Source organism: Oncorhynchus kisutch, unplaced genomic scaffold (assembly GCF_002021735.2).
Source record: "Oncorhynchus kisutch isolate 150728-3 unplaced genomic scaffold, Okis_V2 scaffold3757, whole genome shotgun sequence".
Lineage (NCBI taxonomy): Eukaryota > Metazoa > Chordata > Actinopteri > Salmoniformes > Salmonidae > Oncorhynchus > Oncorhynchus kisutch.
This window is the reverse complement of record NW_022265702.1, coordinates 216,155-241,082: the sequence shown is the minus strand read 5'-3', so window position 1 is coordinate 241,082 and position 24,928 is coordinate 216,155. Positions and strand designations below refer to the sequence as shown.

Below are 24,928 nucleotides of genomic sequence, written 5' to 3'. Positions count from 1 at the left end.
CTGTCCTCCACTAGACACCACTGGTTATGTCCTCCACTAGACACCACTGGTTATATCCTCCACTAGACACCACTGGTTATATCCTCCACTAGACACCACTGGTTATATCCTCCACTAGACACCACTGGTTATATCCTCCACTAGACACCACTGGTTATGTCCTCCACTAGACACCACTGTCCTCCACTAGACACCACTGTTCTCCACTAGACACCACTGGTTATATCCTCCACTAGACACCACTGTCCTCCACTAGACACCACTGGTTATATCCTCCACTAGACACCACTGGTTATATCCTCCACTAGACACCACTGTCCTCCACTAGACACCACTGGTTATATCCTCCACTAGACACCACTGGTTATGGCCTCCACTAGGCACCACTGGTTATATCCTCCACTAGACACCACTGGTTATATCCTCCACTAGACACCACTGTCCTCCACTAGACACCACTGGTTATATCCTCCACTAGACACCACTGGTTATGTCCTCCACTAGACACCACTGGTTATATCCTCCACTAGACACCACTGGTTATGTCCTCCACTAGACACCACTGGGTATATCCTCCACTAGACACCACTGGTTATGTCCTCCACTAGACACCACCGGTTATGTCCTCCACTAGACACCACTGGTTATATCCTCCACTAGACACCACTGGTTATATCCTCCACTAGACACCACTGGTTACGGCCTCCACTAGACACCACTGGTTATATCCTCCACTAGACACCACTGGTTATGTCCTCCACTAGACACCACTGGTTATATCCTCCACTAGACACCACTGGTTATATCCTCCACTAGACAACACTGGTTATGTCCTCCACTAGACAACACTGGTTATATCCTCCACTAGACACCACTGTCCTCCACTAGACACCACTGGTTATATCCTCCACTAGACACCACTGGTTATGTCCTCCACTAGACACCACTGGTTATATCCTCCACTAGACACCACTGGTTATGTCCTCCACTAGACACCACTGGTTATATCCTCCACTAGACACCACTGGTTATGTCCTCCACTAGACACCACTGGTTATATCCTCCACTAGACACCACTGGTTATATCCTCCACTAGACACCACTGGTTACGGCCTCCACTAGACACCACTGGTTATATCCTCCACTAGACACCACTGGTTATGTCCTCCACTAGACACCACTGGTTATATCCTCCACTAGACACCACTGGTTATATCCTCCACTAGACACCACTGGTTATGTCCTCCACTAGACACCACTGGTTATATCCTCCACTAGACACCACTGGTTATATCCTCCACTACACACCACTGGTTACGGCCTCCACTAGACACCACTGGTTATGTCCTCCACTAGACACCACTGGTTATATCCTCCACTAGACACCACTGGTTATGTCCTCCACTAGACACCACTGGTTATATCCTCCACTAGACACCACTGGTTATATCCTCCACTAGACACCACTGGTTATATCCTCCACTAGACACCACTGGTTATATCCTCCACTAGACACCACTGGTTATGGCCTCCACTAGACACCACTGGTTACGTCCTCCACTAGACACCACTGGTTATATCCTCCACTAGACACCACTGGTTATGTCCTCCACTAGACACCACTGGTTATATCCTCCACTAGACACCACTGGTTATATCCTCCACTAGACACCACCGGTTATGTCCTCCACTAGACACCACTGGTTATATCCTCCACTAGACACCACTGGTTATATACTCCACTAGACACCACTGGTTATTTCCTCCACTAGACACCACTGGTTATGTCCTCCACTAGACACCACTGGTTATATCCTCCACTAGACACCACTGGTTATGTCCTCCACTAGACACCACTGGTTATATCCTCCACTAGACACCACTGGTTATGTCCTCCACTAGACACCACTGGTTATATCCTCCACTAGACACCACTGGTTATGTCCTCCACTAGACACCACTGGTTTTGTCCTCCACTAGACACCACTGTCCTCCACTAGACACCACTGGTTATGTCCTCCACTAGACACCACTGGTTATGTCCTCCACTAGACACCACTGGTTCTGTCCTCCACTAGACACCACTGGTTATATCCTCCACTAGACTCCACTAGACACCACTGGTTATATCCTCCACTAGACACCACTGTCCTCCACTAGACACCACTGGTTATGTCCTCCACTAGACACCACTGGTTATATCCTCCACTAGACACCACTGGTTATGTCCTCCACTGGACACCACTGGTTATATCCTCCACTAGACACCACTGGTTATGTCCTCCACTAGACACCACTGGTTATATCCTCCACTAGACACCACTGGTTATGTCCTCCACTAGACACCACTGGTTATATCCTCCACTAGACACCACTGGTTATGTCCTCCACTAGACACCACTGGTTTTGTCCTCCACTAGACACCACTGTCCTCCACTAGACACCACTGGTTATGCCCTCCACTAGACACCACTGGTTATGTCCTCCACTAGACACCACTGGTTCTGTCCTCCACTAGACACCACTGGTTATATCCTCCACTAGACACCACTGGTTATATCCTCCACTAGACACCACTGGTTATATCCTCCACTAGACACCACTGTCCTCCACTAGACACCACTGGTTATGTCCTCCACTAGACACCACTGGTTATATCCTCCACTAGACACCACTGGTTATGTCCTCCACTAGACACCACTGGTTATATCCTCCACTAGACACCACTGGTTATGTCCTCCACTAGACACCACTGGTTATGTCCTCCACTAGACACCACTGGTTATATCCTCCACTAGACACCACTGGTTACGGCCTCCACTAGACACCACTGGTTATGTCCTCCACTAGACACAACTGGTTATGTCCTCCACAAGACACCACTGGTTATGTCCTCCACTAGACACCACTGGTTATGTCCTCCACTAGACACCACTGGTTATATCCTCCACTAGACACCACTGTCCTCCACTAGATACCACTGGTTATGTCCTCCACTAGACACCACTGTCCTCCACTAGACACCACTGGTTATATCCTCCACTAGACACCACTGGTTATGTCCTCCACTAGACACCACTGGTTATGTCCTCCACTAGACACCACTGGTTATATCCTCCACTAGACACCACGGTCCTCCACTAGATACCACTGGTTATGTCCTCCACTAGACACCACTGTCCTCCACTAGACACCACTGGTTTTGTCCTCCACTAGACACCACTGTCCTCCACTAGACACCACTGGTTATATCCTCCACTAGACACCACTGTCCTCCACTAGATACCACTGGTTATGTCCTCCACTAGACACCACTGTCCTCCACTAGACACCACTGGTTATATCCTCCACTAGACACCACTGGTTATATCCTCCACTAGACACCACTGTCCTCCACTAGACACCGCTGGTTATATCCTCCACTAGACACCACTGGTTATATCCTCCACTAGACACCACTGTCCTCCACTAGACACCACTGGTTATATCCTCCACTAGACACCACTGGTTATGGCCTCCACTAGGCACCGCTGGTTATATCCTCCACTAGACACCACTGGTTATATCCTCCACTAGACACCACTGGTTATATCCTCCACTAGACACCACTGGTTATATCCTCCACTAGACACCACTGGTTATGTCCTCCACTAGACACCACTGGTTATATCCTCCACTAGACACCACTGGTTATGTCCTCCACTAGACACCACTGTCCTCCATTAGACACCACTGGTTATGTCCTCCACTAGACACCACTGTCCTCCACTAGACACCACTGGTTATATCCTCCACTAGACACCACTGGTTATATCCTCCACTAGACACCACTGGTTATGTCCTCCACTAGACACCACTGTCCTCCACTAGACACCACTGGTTATATCCTCCACTAGACACCACTGGTTATATCCTCCACTAGACACCACTGGTTATATCCTCCACTAGATGCCACTGGTTATGTCCTCCACTAGACACCACTGGTTATATCCTCCACTAGACACCACTGGTTATGTCCTCCACTAGACACCGCTGGTTATATCCTCCACTAGACACCACTGGTTACGGCCTCCACTAGACACCACTGGTTATGTCCTCCACTAGACACCACTGGTTATATCCTCCACTAGACACCACTGTCCTCCACTAGACACCACTGGTTATATCCTCCACAAGACACCACTGGTTATGTCCTCCACTAGACACCACTGGTTATGTCCTCCACTAGACACCACTGGTTATATCCTCCACTAGACACCACTGTCCTCCACTAGATACCACTGGTTATGTCCTCCACTAGACACCACTGTCCTCCACTAGACACCACTGTTCTCCACTAGACACCACTGGTTATATCCTCCACTAGACACCACTGTCCTCCACTAGACACCACTGGTTATATCCTCCACTAGACACCACTGGTTATATCCTCCACTAGACACCACTGTCCTCCACTAGACACCACTGGTTATATCCTCCACTAGACACCACTGGTTATGGCCTCCACTAGGCACCACTGGTTATATCCTCCACTAGACACCACTGGTTATATCCTCCACTAGACACCACTGGTTATGTCCTCCACTAGACACCACTGGTTATATCCTCCACTAGACACCACTGGTTATATCCTCCACTAGACACCACTGGTTACGGCCTCCACTAGACACCACTGGTTATATCCTCCACTAGACACCACTGGTTATATCCTCCACTAGACACCACTGGTTATGTCCTCCACTAGACACCACTGTCCTCCATTAGACACCACTGGTTATGTCCTCCACTAGACACCACTGTCCTCCACTAGACACCACTGGTTATACCCTCCACTAGACACCACTGGTTATATCCTCCACTAGACACCACTGGTTATGTCCTCCACTAGACACCACTGGTTATGTCCTCCACTAGACACCACTGGTTATGTCCTCCACTAGACACCACTGGTTATGTCCTCCACTAGACACCACTGTCCTCCACTAGACACCACTGGTTATATCCTCCACTAGACACCACTGGTTATATCCTCCACTAGACACCACTGGTTATATCCTCCACTAGACACCACTGGTTATATCCTCCACTAGATGCCACTGGTTATGTCCTCCACTAGACACCACTGGTTATATCCTCCACTAGACACCGCTGGTTATGTCCTCCACTAGACACCGCTGGTTATATCCTCCACTAGACACCACTGGTTACGGCCTCCACTAGACACCACTGGTTATGTCCTCCACTAGACACCACTGGTTATATCCTCCACTAGACACCACTGTCCTCCACTAGACACCACTGGTTATATCCTCCACAAGACACCACTGGTTATGTCCTCCACTAGACACCACTGGTTATGTCCTCCACTAGACACCACTGGTTATATCCTCCACTAGACACCACTGTCCTCCACTAGATACCACTGGTTATGTCCTCCACTAGACACCACTGTCCTCCACTAGACACCACTGGTTATCTCCTCCCTAGACACCACTGGTTATGTCCTCCACTAGACACCACTGGTTTTGTCCTCCACTAGACACCACTGTCCTCCACTAGACACCACTGGTTATGGCCTCCACTAGACACCACTGGTTATGTCCTCCACTAGACACCACTGGTTATGTCCTCCACTAGACACCACTGGTTCTGTCCTCCACTAGACACCACTGGTTATATCCTCCACTAGACACCACTGTTTATATCCTCCACTAGACACCACTGGTTATGTCCTCCACTAGACACCACTGGTTATGTCCTCCACTAGACACCACTGGTTATGTCCTCCACTAGACACCACTGTCCTCCACTAGACACCACTGGTTATATCCTCCACTAGACACCACTCCTTTCCCCTTCCTCTCTCCTCTGCTCCCCTCTTCCCCTCTCCTCCTTTCCCCTTCCTCTCTCCTCTGCTCCCCTCTTCCCCTCTCCTCTCCTCCTGTCCTCTTCCTCTCTCCTCTGCTCCCCTCTTCCCCTCTCATCCTTTTCCCTTCCTCTCTCCTCTGCTCCCCTCTTCCCCTCTCCTCTCCTCCTGTCCTCTTCCTCTCTCCTCTGCTCCTCTCTTCCCCTCTCTTCCTTTCCTCTTCCCCTCCCCTCCTCTCCTCTCCTCAGGTAGAGCATCACATTGAAAGCAGTTTCTATTGTAAAGGCCATGTGTAACCCCCTAGGAAACATAGCAGTTTTTATTGTAAAGGCCCTGTATAAACCCCTAGGAAACACAGCAGTTATCTATTGTAAAGGCCCTGTATAAACCCCTAGGAAACACAGCAGTTATCTATTGTAAAGGCCCTGTATAAACCCCTAGGAAACACAGCAGTTTCTACTGTAAAGGCCCTGTATTAACCCTAGGAAACACAGCAGTTATCTATTGTAAAGGCCCTGTATAAACCCATAGGAAACACAGCAGTTATCTATTGTAAAGGTCCTGTATAAACCCCTAGGAAACACAGCAGTTATCTATTGTAAAGGCCCTGTATAAACCCCTAGGAAACACAGCAGTTTATATTGTAAAGGCCCTGTATAAACCCCTAGGAAACACAGCAGTTATCTATTGTAAAGGCCCTGTATAAACCCCTAGGAAACACAGCAGTTATCTATTGTAAAGGCCCTGTATAAACCCCTAGGAAACACAGCAGTTATCTATTGTAAAGGCCCTGTATAAACCCCTAGGAAACACAGCAGTTTCTACTGTAAAGGCCCTGTATTAACCCTAGGAAACACAGCAGTTATCTATTGTAAAGGCCCTGTATAAACCCATAGGAAACACAGCAGTTATCTATTGTAAAGGTCCTGTATAAACCCCTAGGAAACACAGCAGTTATCTATTGTAAAGGCCCTGTATAAACCCCTAGGAAACACAGCAGTTATCTATTGTAAAGGTCCTGTATAAACCCCTAGGAAACACAGCAGGTTCAATTGTAAAGGCCCTGTATAAACCCCTAGGAAACACAGCAGTTTCTATTGTAAAGGCCCTGTATAAACCCCTAGGAAACACAGCAGTTATCTATTGTAAAGGCCCTGTATAAACCCCTAGGAAACACAGCAGTTATCTATTGTAAAGGCCCTGTATAAACCCCTAGGAAACACAGCAGTTATCTATTGTAAAGGCCCTGTATAAACCCCTAGGAAACACAGCAGTTTCTACTGTAAAGGCCCTGTATTAACCCTAGGAAACACAGCAGTTATCTATTGTAAAGGCCCTGTATAAACCCATAGGAAACACAGCAGTTATCTATTGTAAAGGTCCTGTATAAACCCCTAGGAAACACAGCAGTTATCTATTGTAAAGGCCCTGTATAAACCCCTAGGAAACACAGCAGTTATCTATTGTAAAGGTCCTGTATAAACCCCTAGGAAACACAGCAGGTTCAATTGTAAAGGCCCTGTATAAACCCCTAGGAAACACAGCAGTTTCTATTGTAAAGGCCCTGTATAAACCCCTAGGAAACACAGCAGTTATCTATTGTAAAGGCCCTGTATAAACCCCTAGGAAACACAGCAGTTATCTATTGTAAAGGCCCTGTATAAACCCCTAGGAAACACAGTAGTTATCTATTGTAAAGGCCCTGTATAAACCCTTAGAAAACACAGCAGTTATCTATTGTAAAGGTCCTGTATAAACCCTTAGAAAACACAGCAGTTTCTATTGTATAGGCCCAGTATAAACCCCTAGGAAACACAGCAGTTATCTATTGTAAAGGCCCTGTATAAACCCCTAGGAAACACAGCAGGTTCTATTGTAAAGGCCCTGTATAAACCCCTAGGAAACACAGCAGTTATCTATTGTAAAGGCCCTTTGTAAACCCCTAGGAAACAGCAGTTTCTCTAGAACAGGAAGGTAGCCTAGCATCCTCATCTTGCACTTACTGAAGGTAGTAGGCTATTAAACCTACAGAAAGCATTTGAAACTCTAGCCTGCAGCAGACGACTATAACAGAAGTCATGTCTCATTTGCTACGTAGACCACTTTTATTCAATTCAATTGAGTTTTATGTAACCCCCCCCCCCCCCACCCCCCCCCCCGAGGGACAAACGCTCTAGTGTCTGTTTAGTATCTGGTGTAAATAGTGAGTCTGTGTTCCCGGTAGACTGCTCTCTACAACCTGCTGTGGTGCTCTGTTCTCTACACCACTTCCTCTCCTCTCAGTGAGCCTGCCCACCTGCATCACACCTTCCGTCTGCATCTGCGTCCTGAATAGCACCCTTATTCCCTATTTTAGTCAAAGGTCGTGCACTATATAGGGAATAGGTTGCCAGACGCGGGGCGGCAGGGTAGCCTAGTGGTTAGAGCATTGGACTAGTAACCGGAAGGTTGCAAGTTCAAACCCCCGAGCTGACAAGCTACAAATCTGTCGTTCTGCCCCTGAACAGGCAGTTAACCCACTGTTCCTAGGCCATCATTGTAAATAAGAATTTGTTCTTAACTGACTTGTTAAATAAAGGTAATTATTATTTTTTTAAAGACCTGTATCAAAGCCCCGCAGCTAGCTGGCGCTAGGCTAGCTCATTATGTGTTTTAATATTGACACTTGTTCCAGGGACAGACTGGTAATTGTGCAGGTACCCACGTTTCCTCTCATGTTACTGGCTAGTGACGTGTGCTGTCCCTCAGCACTCAACAAGGACTATTCTGATTGGAGCTCGTCTGTCATCAGGTTACAGAAGTAAACCATAGCAACCTGCTACGTGCCAATAGATTTATACACTCAGAACCTACACTTTTCAGTAAGAGAAACCGCTTGACAGACCGCTTATAGGGGATAGTTTTTACCTTGTAGCTCTCTGTCTGTCTGTCTGTCATTCTGTCTGTCTGTCTGTCTGTCTGCCATTCTGTCTGTCTGTCTGTCTGTCTGTCTGTCTGTCTGTCTGTCTCTCTCTCTCTCTGTCTGTCTGTCTGTCTGTCTGTCTGTCTGTCTGTCTGTCTGTCTGTCTGTCTGTCTGTCTGTCTCTCTCTGTCTCTCTGTCTGTCTGTCTCTCTCTGTCTGTCTGTCTGTCTGTCTCTGTCTGTCTGTCTCTCTCTGTCTGTCTGTCTGTCTGTCTGTCTGTCTGTCTCTCTCTGTCTGTCTGTCTCTCTGTCTCTCTCTCTCTCTGTCTGTCTGTCTGTCTGTCTGTCTGTCTGTCTGTCTGTCTGTCTGTCTGCCATTCTGTCTGTCTGTCTGTCTGTCTGTCTGTCTGTCTGTCTGCCATTCTGTCTGTCTGTCTGTCTGTCTGTCTCTCTCGGTCTCTCTGTCTGTCTGTCTCTGTCTGTCTGTCTGTCTGTCTCTGTCTGTCTGTCTGTCTGTCTCTCTCTGTCTGTCTGTCTGTCTGTCTGTCTGTCTGTCTGTCTGTCTGTCTGTCTGTCTGTCTGTCTGTCTGTCTGTCTCTGTCTGTCTGTCTGTCTGTCTGTCTGTCTGTCTGTCTGTCTGTCTGTCTGTCTGTCTGTCTGTCTGTCTGTCTTCATGGTCTGTAACAGTGTTAATAGGAATGCTGACCTTCAGTCCTCATGGTCTGTAACAGTGTTAATAGGAATGTTTACCTTCAGTCCTCACGGTCTGTAACAGTGTTAATAGGAATGCTGACCTTCAGTCCTCATGGTCTGTAACAGTGTTAATAGGAATGCTGACCTTCAGTCCTCATGGTCTGTAACAGTGTTAATAGGAATGTTTACCTCCAGTCCTCATGGTCTGTAACAGTGTTAATAAATTTCAGTCCAGTTAGCTCCCAGTTAGCCGCTAGCTAGCTCCCAGTTAGCCCCCAGCTAACTCCCGGCTAGCGCCCAGTTAGCTCCCAGTTAGCCACCAGCTAGCCCCCAGTTAGCTCCCAGTTATCTCCCAGCTAGCCCCCAGCTAGCTCCCAGTTAGCCCCCAGTTATCACCCAGTTATCTCCCAGCTAGCTCCCAGTTAGCCCCCAGCTAGCCCCTAGCTAGCCCCCAGCTAGCTCCTAGTTAGCTCCCTGTTAGCCCCCAGTTATCACCCAGTTATCTCCCAGCTAGCTCCCAGTTAGCCCCCAGCTAGCCCCTACCCACTGGCTCAGATGTAGTTTAACACTTTAGAAATGTTTTCCTCACGTTTTCTCTGATTTCAGGTATTGACTTCAAAATCAGGACGATAGAGTTGGACGGGAAGAAGATCAAGCTCCAGATATGGTGAGTTTGCGTGGTTACCCAGACTCCTAGCTCCAGATATGGTGAGTTTGCCTGGTTACCCAGACTCCTAGCTCCAGATATGGTGAGTTTGCCTGGTTACCCAGACTCCTAGCTCCAGATATAGTGAGTTTGCCTGGTTACCCAGACTCCTAGCTCCAGATATGGTGAGTTTGCCTGGTTACCCAGACTCCTAGCTCCAGATATGGTGAGTTTGCCAGGTTACCCAGACTCCTAGCTCCAGATATGGTGAGTTTGCCTGGTTACCCAGACTCCTAGCTCCAGATATGGTGAGTTTGCCCGGTTACCCAGACTCCTAGCTCCAGATATGGTGAGTTTGCCTGGCTACCCAGACTCCTAGCTCCAGATATGGTGAGTTTGTCTGGCTACCCAGACTCCTAGCTCCAGATATGGTGAGTTTGCCTGGCTACCCAGACTCCTAGCTCCAGATATGGTGAGTTTGTCTGGCTACCCAGACTCCTAGCTCCAGAAATGGTGAGTTTGCCTGGTTACCCAGACTCCTAGCTCCAGATATGGTGAGTTTGCCTGGCTACCCTGGGCCTGGATAGCCAGGCAGGCCCTGAGGGGATCTGAAGTGTAGTGTTGACTGCCTTGTAGTCAGTGATAGCTTGGAGAGCCTCTTATCAGCCCTGAGTGGATCTGAAGTGTAGTGTTGACTGCCTTGTAGTCAGTGATAGCTTGGAGAACCTCTATCAGCCCTGAGTGGATCTGAAGTGTAGTGTTGACTGCCTTGTAGTCAGTGATAGCTTGGAGAGCCTCTTATCAGCCCTGAGTGGATCTGAAGTGTAGTGTTGACTGCCTTGTAGTCAGAGATAGCTTGGAGAGCCTCTTTCAGCCTTGAGTGGATCTGAAGTGTAGTGTTGACTGCCTTGTAGTCAGTGATAGCTTGGAGAGCCTCTTTCAGCCCTGAGTGGATCTGAAGTGTAGTGTTGACTGCCTTGTAGTCAGTGATAGCTTGGAGAGCCTCTATTAGCCCTGAGGGGATCTGAAGTGTAGTGTTGACTGCCTTGTAGTCAGTGATAGCTTGGAGAGCCTCTTATCAGCCCTGAGTGGATCTGAAGTGTAGTGTTGACTGCCTTGTAGTCAGAGATAGCTTGGAGAGCCTCTTTCAGCCTTGAGTGGATCTGAAGTGTAGTGTTGACTGCCTTGTAGTCAGTGATAGCTTGGAGAGCCTCTTTCAGCCCTGAGTGGATCTGAAGTGTAGTGTTGACTGCCTTGTAGTCAGTGATAGCTTGGAGAGCCTATATTAGCCCTGAGGGGATCTGAAGTGTAGTGTTGACTGCCTTGTAGTCAGTGATAGCTTGTGTGTGTAAGAGTGTTCAGCTGTGTTTGGATACACACATTTGGCCTGCTTATTCATCCCCTGTCCAGGGTCATCCTTTACACTAGGTGGTCGTATCACTGTCTGGCACGGATTAGAGGGAGAACCCCCAGGCCCTCTTACACTGACGTTTTGTAACACTGGCTGTAGCTACTGCATTATCAACATGGTTGTTACGTTGTACTGGCGTTGTACTGTCTCTCCCAGGGTAATGTAGTAGGGCTGTAGCTACTACATTATCGACATGGTTGTTACGTTGTACTGACGTTGTTCTGTCTCTCCCAGGGTAATGTAGTAATGCTGTAGCTACTGCATTATCAACATGGTTGTTACGTTGTACTGACGTTGTACTGGCTCTCCCAGGGTAATGTAGTAATGCTGTAGCTACTGCATTATCAACATGGTTGTTACGTTGTACTGTCTCTCCCAGGGTAATGTAGTAATGATGTAGCTACTGCATTATCAACATGGTTGTTACGTTGTACTGACGTTGTACTGTCTCTCCCAGGGTAATGTAGTAATGATGCAGCGACTGCATTATCAACATGGTTGTTACGTTGTACTGACGTTGTACTGTCTCTCCCAGGGTAATGTAGTAATGCTGTAGCTACTGCATTATCGACATGGTTGTTACGTTGTACTGACGTTGCACTGTCTCTCCCATTGTAATGTAGTAATGATGTAGCTACTGCATTATCAACATGGTTGTTACGTTGTACTGACTCTCCCAGGGTAATGTAGTAATGCTGTAGCTACTGCATTATCAACATGGTTGTTACGTTGTACTGTCTCTCCCAGGGTAATGTAGTAATGCTGTAGCTACTGCATTATATACACGGTTGTTACGTTGTACTGACTCTCCCAGGGTAATGTAGTAATGCTGTAGCTACTACACTGCCAACATGGTTGTTACGTTGTACTGACGTTGTACTGTCTCTCCCAGGGTAATGTAGGAATGCTGTAGCTACTACACTATCGTCATGGTTGTTACGTTGTTCTGTCTCTCCCAGGGTAATGTAGTAATGCTGTAGTTACTGCATTATCAACATGGTTGTTACGTTGTTCTGTCTCTCCCAGGGTAATGTAGTAATGCTGTAGCTACTACACTATCGTCATGGTTGTTACGTTGTTCTGTCCCTCCCAGGGTAATGTAGTAATGCTGTAGCTACTACACTATCTTCATGGTTGTTACGTTGTTCTGTCCCTCCCAGGGTAATGTAGTAATGCTGTAGTTACTGCATTATCAACATGGTTGTTACGTTGTTCTGTCTCTCCCAGGGTAATGTAGTAATGCTGTAGCTACTACACTATCTTCATGGTTGTTACGTTGTACTGACGTTGTTCTGTCTCTCCCAGGGACACAGCCGGTCAGGAGAGGTTCAGGACCATCACAACAGCCTACTACAGAGGAGCTATGGTAAGATCCGTCCCCTGTCACATGTCTCCAAAAGGTCACAGACTGAAACTACACAGATAAAACAACTCGTGGAGGTTATCGTTTGTGTGTTTGTGTGTGTGTGTGTGTGTGTGTGTGTGTGTGTGTGTGTGTGTGTGTGTGTGTGTGTGTGTGTGTGTGTGTGTGTGTGTGTATGTGTATGTGTGTGTGTGTGTGTGTGTGTTCAGAATGGGAGCCATCTTTTATAATGAGTTGTAGCCTACTCTGTCGACCTGTCTCCTCCGTATGTCTCCGGTCCAGTCATATTAAACAGTGTCTCTAGTTAAGCTAGATGTATCTATGAACTGCTTGTTAACGCCGAGGCCCATCTTACAGGCGTGTATGCTCTGTGTGAAGTGGTGAATACGATGGAATGGACAGTTTGATAGGAGACTGTATACACAGGAAGGACCCAAGTGGAGTTTCCCTAGAGCTGTTGGACCATTCAATCACTGGGGCGGATGGTGTTGTTACTATGGAGGGCCGTGTGTGTTACTATGGTGGGCCGTGTGTGTTACTATGGAGGGCCATGTGTGTTACTATGGAGGGCCGTGTGTGTTACTATGGAGGGCCGTGTGTGTTACTATGGAGGGCCATGTGTGTTACTATGGAGGGCCGTGTGTGTTACTATGGAGGGCTGATGGTGTTGTTACTATGGAGGGCCGGGTGTGTTACTATGGAGGGCCGTGTGTGTGTTACTATGGAGGGCTGATGGTGTTGTTACTATGGAGGGCCGGGTGTGTTACTATGGAGGGCCGTGTGTGTGTTACTATGGAGGGCTGATGGTGTTGTTATTATGGAGGGCCGGGTGTGTTACTATGGAGGGCCGTGTGTGTTACTATGGAGGGCCATGTGTGTGTGTGTGTTACTATGGAGGGCCATGTGTGTGTGTGTTTTACTATGAAGGGCCGTGTGTGTTACTATGGAGGGCCGTGTGTGTTACTATGGAGGGCCGTGTGTGTTACTATGGAGGGCAGTGTGTGTGTGTTACTATGGAGGGCCGTGTGTGTGTTACTATGGAGGGCCGTGTGTGTTACTATGGAGGGCCGTGTGTGTTACTATGGAGGGCCATGTGTGTGTGTGTGTTACTATGGAGGGCCATGTGTGTGTGTGTTTTACTATGAAGGGCCGTGTGTGTTACTATGGAGGGCCGTGTGTGTTACTATGGAGGGCCGTGTGTGTTACTATGGAGGGCAGTGTGTGTGTTACTATGGAGGGCCGTGTGTGTGTTACTATGGAGGGCCGTGTGTGTTACTATGGAGGGCCGTGTGTGTTACCATAGACCTCTACTAACTCTGTCTCCTCTCTGTTGTTCTACACTACATGACCTCTACTAACTCTCCTCTGTCTCCTCCTCTCTGTTGTTCTACACTACATGACCTCTACTAACTCTCCTCTGTCTCCTCCTCCCTGTTGTTCTACACTACATGACCTCTACTAACTCTATTCCGTCTCCTCTCTGTTGTTCTACACTACATGACCTCTACTAACTCTACTCTGTCTCCTCTCTGTTGTTCTACACTACATGACCTCTACTAACTCTACTCTGTCTCCTCTCTGTTGTTCTACACTACATGACCTCTACTAACTCTCCTCTGTCTCCTCCTCTCTGTTCTACACTACATGACCTCTACTAACTCTACTCTGTCTCCTCTCTGTTGTTCTACACTACATGACCTCTACTAACTCTCCTCTGTCTCCTCTCTGTTGTTCTACACTACATGACCTCTACTAACTCTCTTCTGTCTCCTCCTCCCTGTTGTTTTACACTACATGACCTCTACTAACTCTCCTCTGTCTCCTCCTCTCTGTTGTTCTACACTACATGACCTCTACTAACTCTCCTCTGTCTCCTCCTCTCTGTTGTTCTACACTACATGACCTCTACTAACTCTACTCTGTCTCCTCTCTGTTGTTCTACACTACATGACCTCTACTAAGTCTCCTCTGTCTCCTCCTCTCTGTTGTTCTACACTACATGACCTCTACTAACTCTCCTCTGTCTCCTCCTCCCTGTTGTTCTACACTACATGACCTCTACTAACTCTATTCCGTCTCCTCTCTGTTGTTCTACACTACATGACCTCTACTAACTCTACTCTGTCTCCTCTCTGTTGTTCTACACTACATGACCTCTACTAACTCTCCTCTGTCTCCTCCTCCCTGTTGTTCTACACTACATGACCTCTACTAACTCTCCTCTGTCTCCTCCTCTCTGTTGTTCTACACTACATGACCTCTACTAACTCTCCTCTGTCTCCTCTCTGTTGTTCTATACTACATGACCTCTACTAACTCTCTTCTGTCTCCTCCTCCCTGTTGTTCTACACTACATGACCTCTACTAACTCTCCTCTGTCTCCTCCTCTCTGTTGTTCTACACTACATGACCTCTACTAACTCTCCTCTGTCTCCTCCTCTCTGTTGTTCTACACTACATGACCTCTACTAACTCTACTCTGTCTCCTCTCTGTTGTTCTACACTACATGACCTCTACTAACTCTCCTCTGTCTCCTCCTCTCTGTTGTTCTACACTACATGACCTCTACTAACTCTCCTCTGTCTCCTCCTCCCTGTTGTTCTACACTACATGACCTCTACTAACTCTACTCCGTCTCCTCTCTGTTGTTCTACACTACATGACCTCTACTAACTCTACTCTGTCTCCTCTCTGTTGTTCTACACTACATGACCTCTACTAACTCTCCTCTGTCTCCTCCTCCCTGTTGTTCTACACTACATGACCTCTACTAACTCTACTGTCTCCTCCTCTCTGTTGTTCTACACTACATGACCTCTACTAACTCTCCTCTGTCTCCTCTCTGTTGTTCTACACTACATGACCTCTACTAACTCTCCTCTGTCTCCTCCTCCCTGTTGTTCTACACTACATGACCTCTACTAACTCTACTCTGTCTCCTCTCTGTTGTTCTACACTACATGACCTCTACTAACTCTACTCTGTCTCCTCTCTGTTGTTCTACACTACATGACCTCTACTAACTCTCCTCTGTCTCCTCCTCCCTGTTGTTCTACACTACATGACCTCTACTAACTCTACTGTCTCCTCCTCTCTGTTGTTCTACACTACATGACCTCTACTAACTCTCCTCTGTCTCCTCTCTGTTGTTCTACACTACATGACCTCTACTAACTCTCCTCTGTCTCCTCCTCTCTGTTGTTCTACACTACATGACCTCTACTAACTCTCCTCTGTCTCCTCTCTGTTGTTCTACACTACATGACCTCTACTAACTCTCCTCTGTCTCCTCCTCTCTGTTCTACACTACATGACCTCTACTAACTCTACTCTGTCTCCTCTCTGTTGTTCTACACTACATGACCTATACTAACTCTCCTCTGTCTCCTCTCTGTTGTTCTACACTACATGACCTCTACTAACTCTCTTCTGTCTCCTCCTCCCTGTTGTTCTACACTACATGACCTCTACTAACTCTCCTCTGTCTCCTCCTCTCTGTTGTTCTACACTACATGACCTCTACTAACTCTCCTCTGTCTCCTCCTCTCTGTTGTTCTACACTACATGACCTCTACTAACTCTACTCTGTCTCCTCTCTGTTGTTCTACACTACATGACCTCTACTAACTCTCCTCTGTCTCCTCCTCTCTGTTGTTCTACACTACATGACCTCTACTAACTCTCCTCTGTCTCCTCCTCCCTGTTGTTCTACACTACATGACCTCTACTAACTCTACTCCGTCTCCTCTCTGTTGTTCTACACTACATGACCTCTACTAACTCTACTCGGTCTCCTCTCTGTTGTTCTACACTACATGACCTCTACTAACTCTACTCTGTCTCCTCTCTGTTGTTCTACACTACATGACCTCTACTAACTCTACTCTGTCTCCTCCTCTCTGTTGTTCTACACTACATGACCTCTACTAACTCTCCTCTGTCTCCTCTCTGTTGTTCTACACTACATGACCTCTACTAACTCTACTCTGTCTCCTCTCATGCACGATCGATTTTGTATTTCCACTTGTTCAATTTGCATAGAAAGGAATCTGTGAAAATCTCACCCTGAACGTTGTTTCAACCAGTCAAATCACGTTCGTATGTATTCCTCAGAGATCCTAGAACGTAACCAGACTTCACTCTATCATTAGGGGTGTAGTATATCCTATAGGACACCATATCAGAGATCCTAGAACGTAACCAGACTTCACTCTATCATTAGGGGTGTAGTATATCCTATAGGACACCATATCAGAGATCCTAGAACGTAACCAGACTTCACTCTATCATTAGGGGTGTAGTATATCCTATAGGACACCATATCAGAGATCCTAGAACGTAACCAGACTTCACTCTATCATTAGGGGTGTAGTATATCCTATAGGACACCATATCAGAGATCCTAGAACGTAACCAGACTTCACTCTATCATTAGGGGTGTAGTATATCCTATAGGACACCATATCAGAGATCCTAGAACGTAACCAGACTTCACTCTATCATTAGGGGTGTAGTATATCCTATAGGACACCATATCAGAGATCCTAGAACGTAACCAGACTTCACTCTATCATTAGGGGTGTAGTATATCCTATAGGACACCATATCAGAGATCCTAGAACGTAACCAGACTTCACTCTATCATTAGGGGCTGATAGAGGCTCTCCAAGCTATCACTGACTACAAGGCAGACACCATATTTGGTCAGAGAGCGACGCCTCAAACTAATTGTTTAGCAAATGTTGAACTTGAATAATATGGCTACTAATACTTGGAGTTAAATCACAAGTCCAAGTAAACAGATTTGACAATATTCTTGCAGAATTGTTTGATATGAATGGGAATGTCTCCTTCACGATTTGCCCAAATGTACCTGGGGGGACTAAAAGTCTTGTAGTTCACTCATACTTCAAGTTATCTGTCTGAAACTTTGCACATACCCTCTGCTGCCATCTTGTGGACACTATCGGAATTACAACCAGAATGATGGCTTTAGCTGGGACCTTTCTCTTGCATTTCAAAGATGGCGACAGAAAAACAAACGGTTGGTTTTGTCTTTGTATTTTCTTTTACCAGATCTATTGTGTTATATTCTACCTACATCTCTTTCACATTTCCACAAACTTCAAAGTGTTTCCTTTCAAATGGTACCAAGAAAATGTATATCCTTGCTTCAGGTCCTGAGCAACAGGAAGTTATTTTTTGAATTTTATTTTACCTTTATTTAACTAGGCAAGTCAGTTAAGAACAAATTCTTATTTTTAATGACGGCCTAGGAACAGTGGGTTAACTGCCTTGTTCAGGGGCAGAACGACAGATTTGTACCTTGTCAGCTCGGGGGTTTGAACTTGCAACCTTCCGGGTTACTAGTCCAACACTCTAACCACTAGGCTAGTTAGATTTGAGTCATTTTAGGTGAAAATTGAATAAAAGGGGGCGGATCCTTAGGAAGATGTATCCTGTGGTCAGTTCCACTGCCTCAGAGTTCTAGTAGAATAGTCAGAGCGATGTCTATTCCACCTTATTCATGGCTGTGTGTCCGGTTAGGAAATGTACTGTTCTTATGTTTTGCTTACTAACCAGGTTCTATATATGTCAACTTTATATATGTAAATACATGTTTGGAAAAACAACCTGTTATTATTTTATCAAGGCAGAGTATTCTGGGTTTATAAAGGCTTCAAGCTTGTAGTGATAACAGTCAAGACCCAAGCCCCTTACTTGACGACAGCACAGACATACAGACATTTCACCGGGTCATGACTGGAATGGCGCTAGGTTGGGTCTTTTCCTGTTAATGTCACGGCGTGTCACTTCCTCTGACGTCACTTCCTCTGACGTCACTTCCTGTCCTTTGTCCAACAGGGTATCATGCTAGTGTATGACATCACTAACGAGAAGTCCTTCGAGAACATCAAGAACTGGATCAGGAACATTGAAGAGGTATGAAGCTACCGCAGCAGGTAGCCTAAAAACAATGAGGTGTGAAGCTACCGCAGCAGGTAGCCTAGAAACAATGGGGTGTGAAGCTACCGCAGCAGGTAGCCTAGAAACAGTGAGGTATGAAGCTACCGCAGCAGGTAGCCTAGAAACAATGAGGTATGAAGCTACCGCAGCAGGTAGCCTAAAAACAATCAGGTATGAAGCTACCGCAGCAGGTAGCCTAGAAACTATCAGGTATGAAGCTACCGCAGCAGGTAGCCTAAAAACAATCAGGTATGAAGCTACCGCAGCAGGTAGCCTAAAAACAATCAGGTATGAAGCTACCGCAGCAGGTAGCCTAGAGACAATGAGGTATGAAGCTACCGCAGCAGGTAGCCGAGAAACAATGAGGTATGAAGCTACCGCAGCAGGTAGCCTAAAAACTATCAGGTGTGAAGCTACCGAAGCAGGTAGCCTAGAAACAATCAGGTGTGAAGCTACCGCAGCAGGTAGCCTAGAAACAATCAGGTATGAAGCTACTGCAGCAGGTAGCCTAGAAACAATCAGGTATGAAGCTACCGCAGCAGGTAGCCTAGAAACAATCAGGTATGAAGCTACCGCAGCAGGTAGCCTAAAAACAATCAGGTATGAAGCTACCGCAGCAGGTAGCCTAAAAACAATCAGGTATGAAGCTACCGCAGCAGGTAGCCTAAAAACAATAAGGTATGAAGCTACCGCAGCAGGTAGCCTAGAAACAATCAGGTATGAAGCTACCGCAGCAGGTAGCCTAAAAACTATCAGGTGTGAAGCTACCGCACCAGGTAGCCTAAAAACTATCAGGTGTGAAGCTACCGCAGCAGGTAGCCTAAAAACTATCAGGTGCGAAGCTACCGCAGCAGGTAGCCTAAAAACTATCAGGTGTGAAGCTACCGCAGCAGGTAGCCTAAAAACGATCAGGTATGAAGCTACCGCAGCAGGTAGCCTAGAAACAATCAGGTGTGAAGCTACCGCAGCAGGTAGCCTAGAAACAATCAGGTATGAAGCTACCGCAGGAGGTAGCCTAGAAACAATCAGGTATGAAGCTACCGCAGCAGGTGGCCTAAAAACTATCAGGTATGAAGCTACCGCAGCAGGTAGCCTAAAAACTATCAGGTGTGAATCTACCGCAGCAGGTAGCCTAAAAACTATCAGGTATGAAGCTACCGCAGCAGGTAGCCTAGAAACAATCAGGTATGAAGCTACCGCAGCAGGTAGCCTAGAAACTATCAGGTGTGAAGCTACTGCAGCAGGTAGCCGAAAAACAATCAGGTGTGAAGCTACCGCAGCAGGTAGCCTAGAAACAATCAGGTATGAAGCTACCGCAGCAGGTAGCCTAAAAACAATCAGGTGTGAAGCTACCGCAGCAGGTGGCCTAAAAACAATCAGGTGTGAAGCTACCGCAGCAGGTGGCCTAAAAACAATCAGGTGTGAAGCTACCGCAGCAGGTGGCCTAAAAACTATCAGGTGTGAAGCTACCGCAGCAGGTGGCCTAAAAACAATCAGGTGTGAAGCTACCGCAGCAGGTAGCCTAAAAACAATCAGGTGTGAAGCTACCGCAGCAGGTGGCCTAAAACTATCAGGTGTGAAGCTACCGCAGCAGGTAGCCTAAAAACTATCAGGTGTGAAGCTACCGCATCAGGTAGCCTAAAAACAATCAGGTATGAAGCTACCGCAGCAGGTAGCCTAGAAACAATCAGGTGTGAAGCTACCGCAGCAGGTAGCCTAGAAACAATCAGGTATGAAGCTACCGCAGCAGGTAGCCTAGAAACAATCAGGTATGAAGCTACCGCAGCAGGTGGCCTAAAAACTATCAGGTTTGAAGCTACCGCAGCAGGTAGCCTAAAAACTATCAGGTGTGACTCTACCGCAGCAGGTAGCCTAAAAACTATCAGGTATGAAGCTACCGCAGCAGGTAGCCTAGGAACAATCAGGTGTGAAGCTACCGCAGCAGGTAGCCTAAAAACTATCAGGTGTGAAGCTACCGCAGCAGGTAGCCTAAAAACAATCAGGTATGAAGCTACCGCAGCAGGTAACCTAAAAACAATCAGGTGTGAAGCTACCGCAGCAGGTGGCCTAAAAACTATCAGGTGTGAAGCTACCGCAGCAGGTGGCCTAAAAACGATCAGGTGTGAAGCTACCGCAGCAGGTAGCCTAAAAACAATCAGGTATGAAGCTACCGCAGCAGGTAGCCTAAAAACAATCAGGTGTGAAGCTACCGCAGCAGGTAGCCCAAAAACAATCAGTTGTGAAGCTACCGCAGCAGGTAGCCTAAAAACAATCAGGTATGAAGCTACCGCAGCAGGTAGCCTAAACACAATCAGGTGTGAAGCTACCGCAGCAGGTAGCCTAAAAACAATCAGGTGTGAAGCTACCGCAGCAGGTAGCCCAAAAACAATCAGTTGTGAAGCTACCGCAGCAGGTAGCCTAAAAACAATCAGGTATGAAGCTACCGCAGCAGGTAGCCTAAACACAATCAGGTGTGAAGCTACCGCAGCAGGTAGCCTAAAAACTATCAGGTGTGAAGCTACCGCAGCAGGTAGCCTAAAAACTATCAGGTGTGAAGCTACCGCATCAGGTAGCCTAAAAACAATCAGGTATGAAGCTACCGCAGCAGGTAGCCTAGAAACAATCAGGTGTGAAGCTACCGCAGCAGGTAGCCTAGAAACAATCAGGTATGAAGCTACCGCAGCAGGTAGCCTAGAAACAATCAGGTATGAAGCTACCGCAGCAGGTGGCCTAAAAACTATCAGGTTTGAAGCTACCGCAGCAGGTAGCCTAAAAACTATCAGGTGTGACTCTACCGCAGCAGGTAGCCTAAAAACTATCAGGTATGAAGCTACCGCAGCAGGTAGCCTAGGAACAATCAGGTGTGAAGCTACCGCAGCAGGTAGCCTAAAAACTATCAGGTATGAAGCTACCGCAGCAGGTAGCCTAAACACAATCAGGTGTGAAGCTACCGCAGCAGGTAGCCTAAAAACAATCAGGTGTGAAGCTACCGCAGCAGGTAGCCTAAAAGCAATCAGGTATGAAGCTACCACAGCAGGTGGCCTAAAAACAATCAGGTATGAAGCTACCGCAGCAGGTGGCCTAAAAACTATCAGGTGTGAAGCTACCGCAGCAGGTGGCCTAAAAACTATCAGGTGTGAAGCTACCGCAGCAGGTAGCCTAAAAACAATCAGGTATGAAGCTACCGCAGCAGGTAGCCTAAAAACAATCAGGTGTGAAGCTACCGCAGCAGGTAGCCCAAAAACAATCAGTTGTGAAGCTACCGCAGCAGGTAGCCTAAAAACAATCAGGTATGAAGCTACCGCAGCAGGTAGCCTAAAAACAATCAGGTGTGAAGCTACCGCAGCAGGTAGCCTAAAAACAATCAGGTGTGAAGCTATCGCAGCAGGTGGCCTAAAAACTATCAGGTGTGAAGCTACCGCAGCAGGTAGCATAAAAACAATCAGAAGCAATAATCAGTCTCCTCCTTCTCTGTCTGTCTGTAGCATTAATCAGTCTTCTCTCATTCTGTCTGTCTGTAGCAATAATCAGACTTCTCTCATTCTGTCTGTCTGTAGCAATACTCAGTCTTCTCTCATTCTGTCTGTAGCAATAATCAGTCTTCTCTCATTCTGTCTGTAGCAATACTCAGTCTTCTCTCATTCTGTCTGTAGCAATAATCAGTCTTCTCTCATTCTGTCTGTAGCAATAATCAGTCTTCTCTCATTCTGTCTGTCTGTAGCAATAATCAGTCTTCTCATTCTGTCTGTAGCAATAATCAGTCTTCTCTCATTCTGTCTGTCTGTAGCATTAATCAGTCTTCTCTCATTCTGTCTGTCTGTAGCAATAATCGGTCATCTCTCATTCTGTCTGTAGCAATAATCGGTCTTCTCTCATTCTGTCTGTAGCAATAATCTGTCTTCTCTCATTCTGTCTGTCTGTAGCAATAATCGGTCTTCTCTCATTCTGTCTGTAGCAATAATCTGTCTTCTCTCATTCTGTCTGTCTGTAGCAATAATCAGTCTTCTCATTCTGTCTGTAGCAATAATCAGTCTCCTCCTTCTCTGTCTGCCTGTAGCAATAATCAGTCTTCTCTCATTCTGTCTGTCTGTAGCAATATGTATTCTTCTATCATTCTGTCTGTAGCAATACTCGGCCTTCTCTCATTCTGTCTGTAGCAATACTCGGTCTTCTCTCATTTTGTCTGTAGCAATACTCGGTCTTCTCTCATTCTGTCTGTAGCAATAATCAGTCTTCTCTCATTCTGTCTGTAGTATTACTGAGTCTCCTCCTTCTCTGTCTGTCTGTAGCATGCGTCCTCTGACGTGGAGAGGATGATCCTAGGAAACAAGTGTGACATGAACGACAAAAGACAGGTGTCAAAAGAACGAGGAGAAAAGGTATGGAGGGTCTCCGAGTTTCAGGGTCTCTGTGTGTTTCAAATAAGCACTGACGAGTCTGAGATGTCTTGTTGCAGGGTGTCTGAGATGTCTTGTTGCAGGGTGTCTGAGATGTCTTGTTGCAGGGTGCGTTGGAAACAATGTGATAACGTTCCCGAGAAAAGAGAAACCCCCACACTGCCCTTCATAGTGTATTTGGAGAAACCCCCACACTGCCCTTCATAGTGTATTTGGAGAAACCCCCACACTGCCCTTCATAGTGTATTTGGAGAAACCCCCACACTGCCCGTCATAGTGTATTTGGAGAAACCCCCACACTGCCCTTCATACTGTATTTGGAGAAACCCCCACACGGCCCTTCATAGTATCTTTGGAGAAACCCCCACACTGCCCTTCATAGTGTATTTGGAGAAACCCCCACACTGCCCTTCATAGTGTATTTGGAGAAACCCGCCACACTGCTCTTCATAGTATCTTTGGAGAAACCCCCACACTGCTCTTCATAGTATCTTTGGACAAACCCGCCACACTGCTCTTCATAGTGTATTTGGTGAAACCCCCACACTGCCCTTCATAGTGTATTTGGAGAAACCCGCCACACTGCTCTTCATAGTGTATTTGGTGAAACCCCCACACTGCCCTTCATAGTGTATTTGGAGAAACCCGCCACACTGCTCTTCATAGTATCTTTGGAGAAACCCCCACACTGCTCTTCATAGTATCTTTGGACAAACCCGCCACACTGCTCTTCATAGTGTATTTGGTGAAACCCCCACACTGCCCTTCATAGTGTATTTGGAGAAACCCGCCACACTGCTCTTCATAGTATCTTTGGAGAAACCCCCACACTGCTCTTCATAGTATCTTTGGAGAAACCCCCACACTGCTCTTCATAGTATCTTTGGACAAACCCGCCACACTGCTCTTCATAGTGTCTTTGGTGAAACCCCCACACTGCTCTTCATAGTATCTTTGGACAAACCCGCCACACTGCTCTTCATAGTATCTTTGGACAAACCCGCCACACTGCTCTTCATAGTATCTTTGGTGAAACCCCCACACTGCTCTTCATAGTATCTTTGATGTAAATGTACTCCCAGTTGTATGTTTGACAATACTCATAATATACAGTATGATCTATGTCTGTCATAGCCAGCCCAGTTCTCCCTTCATGATGTAGTACAATTCCCTTTTGTAACAGAAAGGTAACATCACTTTTATGTTCTGTGCTATGCCTCTTGGAATGTGTTGCGGGGGGGGGGCTACTGTTGATTCTTTTTAAAGGCAATTAATGTAATTAACTTGAATTGTTCTCATAATGTTTTATTTGTCGCAGTTGGCGATTGATTACGGCATCAAGTTCTTAGAAACGAGCGCCAAGTCCAGCCTGAACGTGGAAGAGGTGAGTTATTTTCCATACTATTCATTTATACCTATTTATTCATTCTTCTCTCAGTCTTTTTCCATTGAAAACAGGACATTTGTTCCTCTAATCAACGTGTTCCTGAAGTATACATTTTGTCTTGTTTTGAAACAGTCCTTTTTCACACTGGGAAGAGACATAATGACGAGACTCAACAGAAAAATAGTGAGTTTATGTTTGTTGTTTTGCAGATGATGCTCATATGATATGATGTATACTCAGTTGTTGACAGCAATGGGATCTTAAGAGTGGTAATTGACCTTTGACACCAACCCTTT

General features: G+C 46.6%; 1 protein-coding gene across 1 annotated transcript in view; it reads left to right on the top strand.

Moving 5' to 3' along the window:
* LOC116371859 (ras-related protein Rab-8B) overlaps positions 1–24,928 on the top strand; it is a 43,254-nt gene that overhangs the window by 11,356 nt on the left and 6,970 nt on the right. Inside the window, exons 2-7 of the mRNA XM_031820947.1 lie at positions 10,067–10,127; positions 12,823–12,883; positions 18,747–18,824; positions 23,138–23,227; positions 24,564–24,629; positions 24,765–24,815. Of these exons, the coding sequence (XP_031676807.1) occupies positions 10,067–10,127; positions 12,823–12,883; positions 18,747–18,824; positions 23,138–23,227; positions 24,564–24,629; positions 24,765–24,815 (407 nt within the window). The remainder of the gene's footprint in view (positions 1–10,066; positions 10,128–12,822; positions 12,884–18,746; positions 18,825–23,137; positions 23,228–24,563; positions 24,630–24,764; positions 24,816–24,928) is intronic.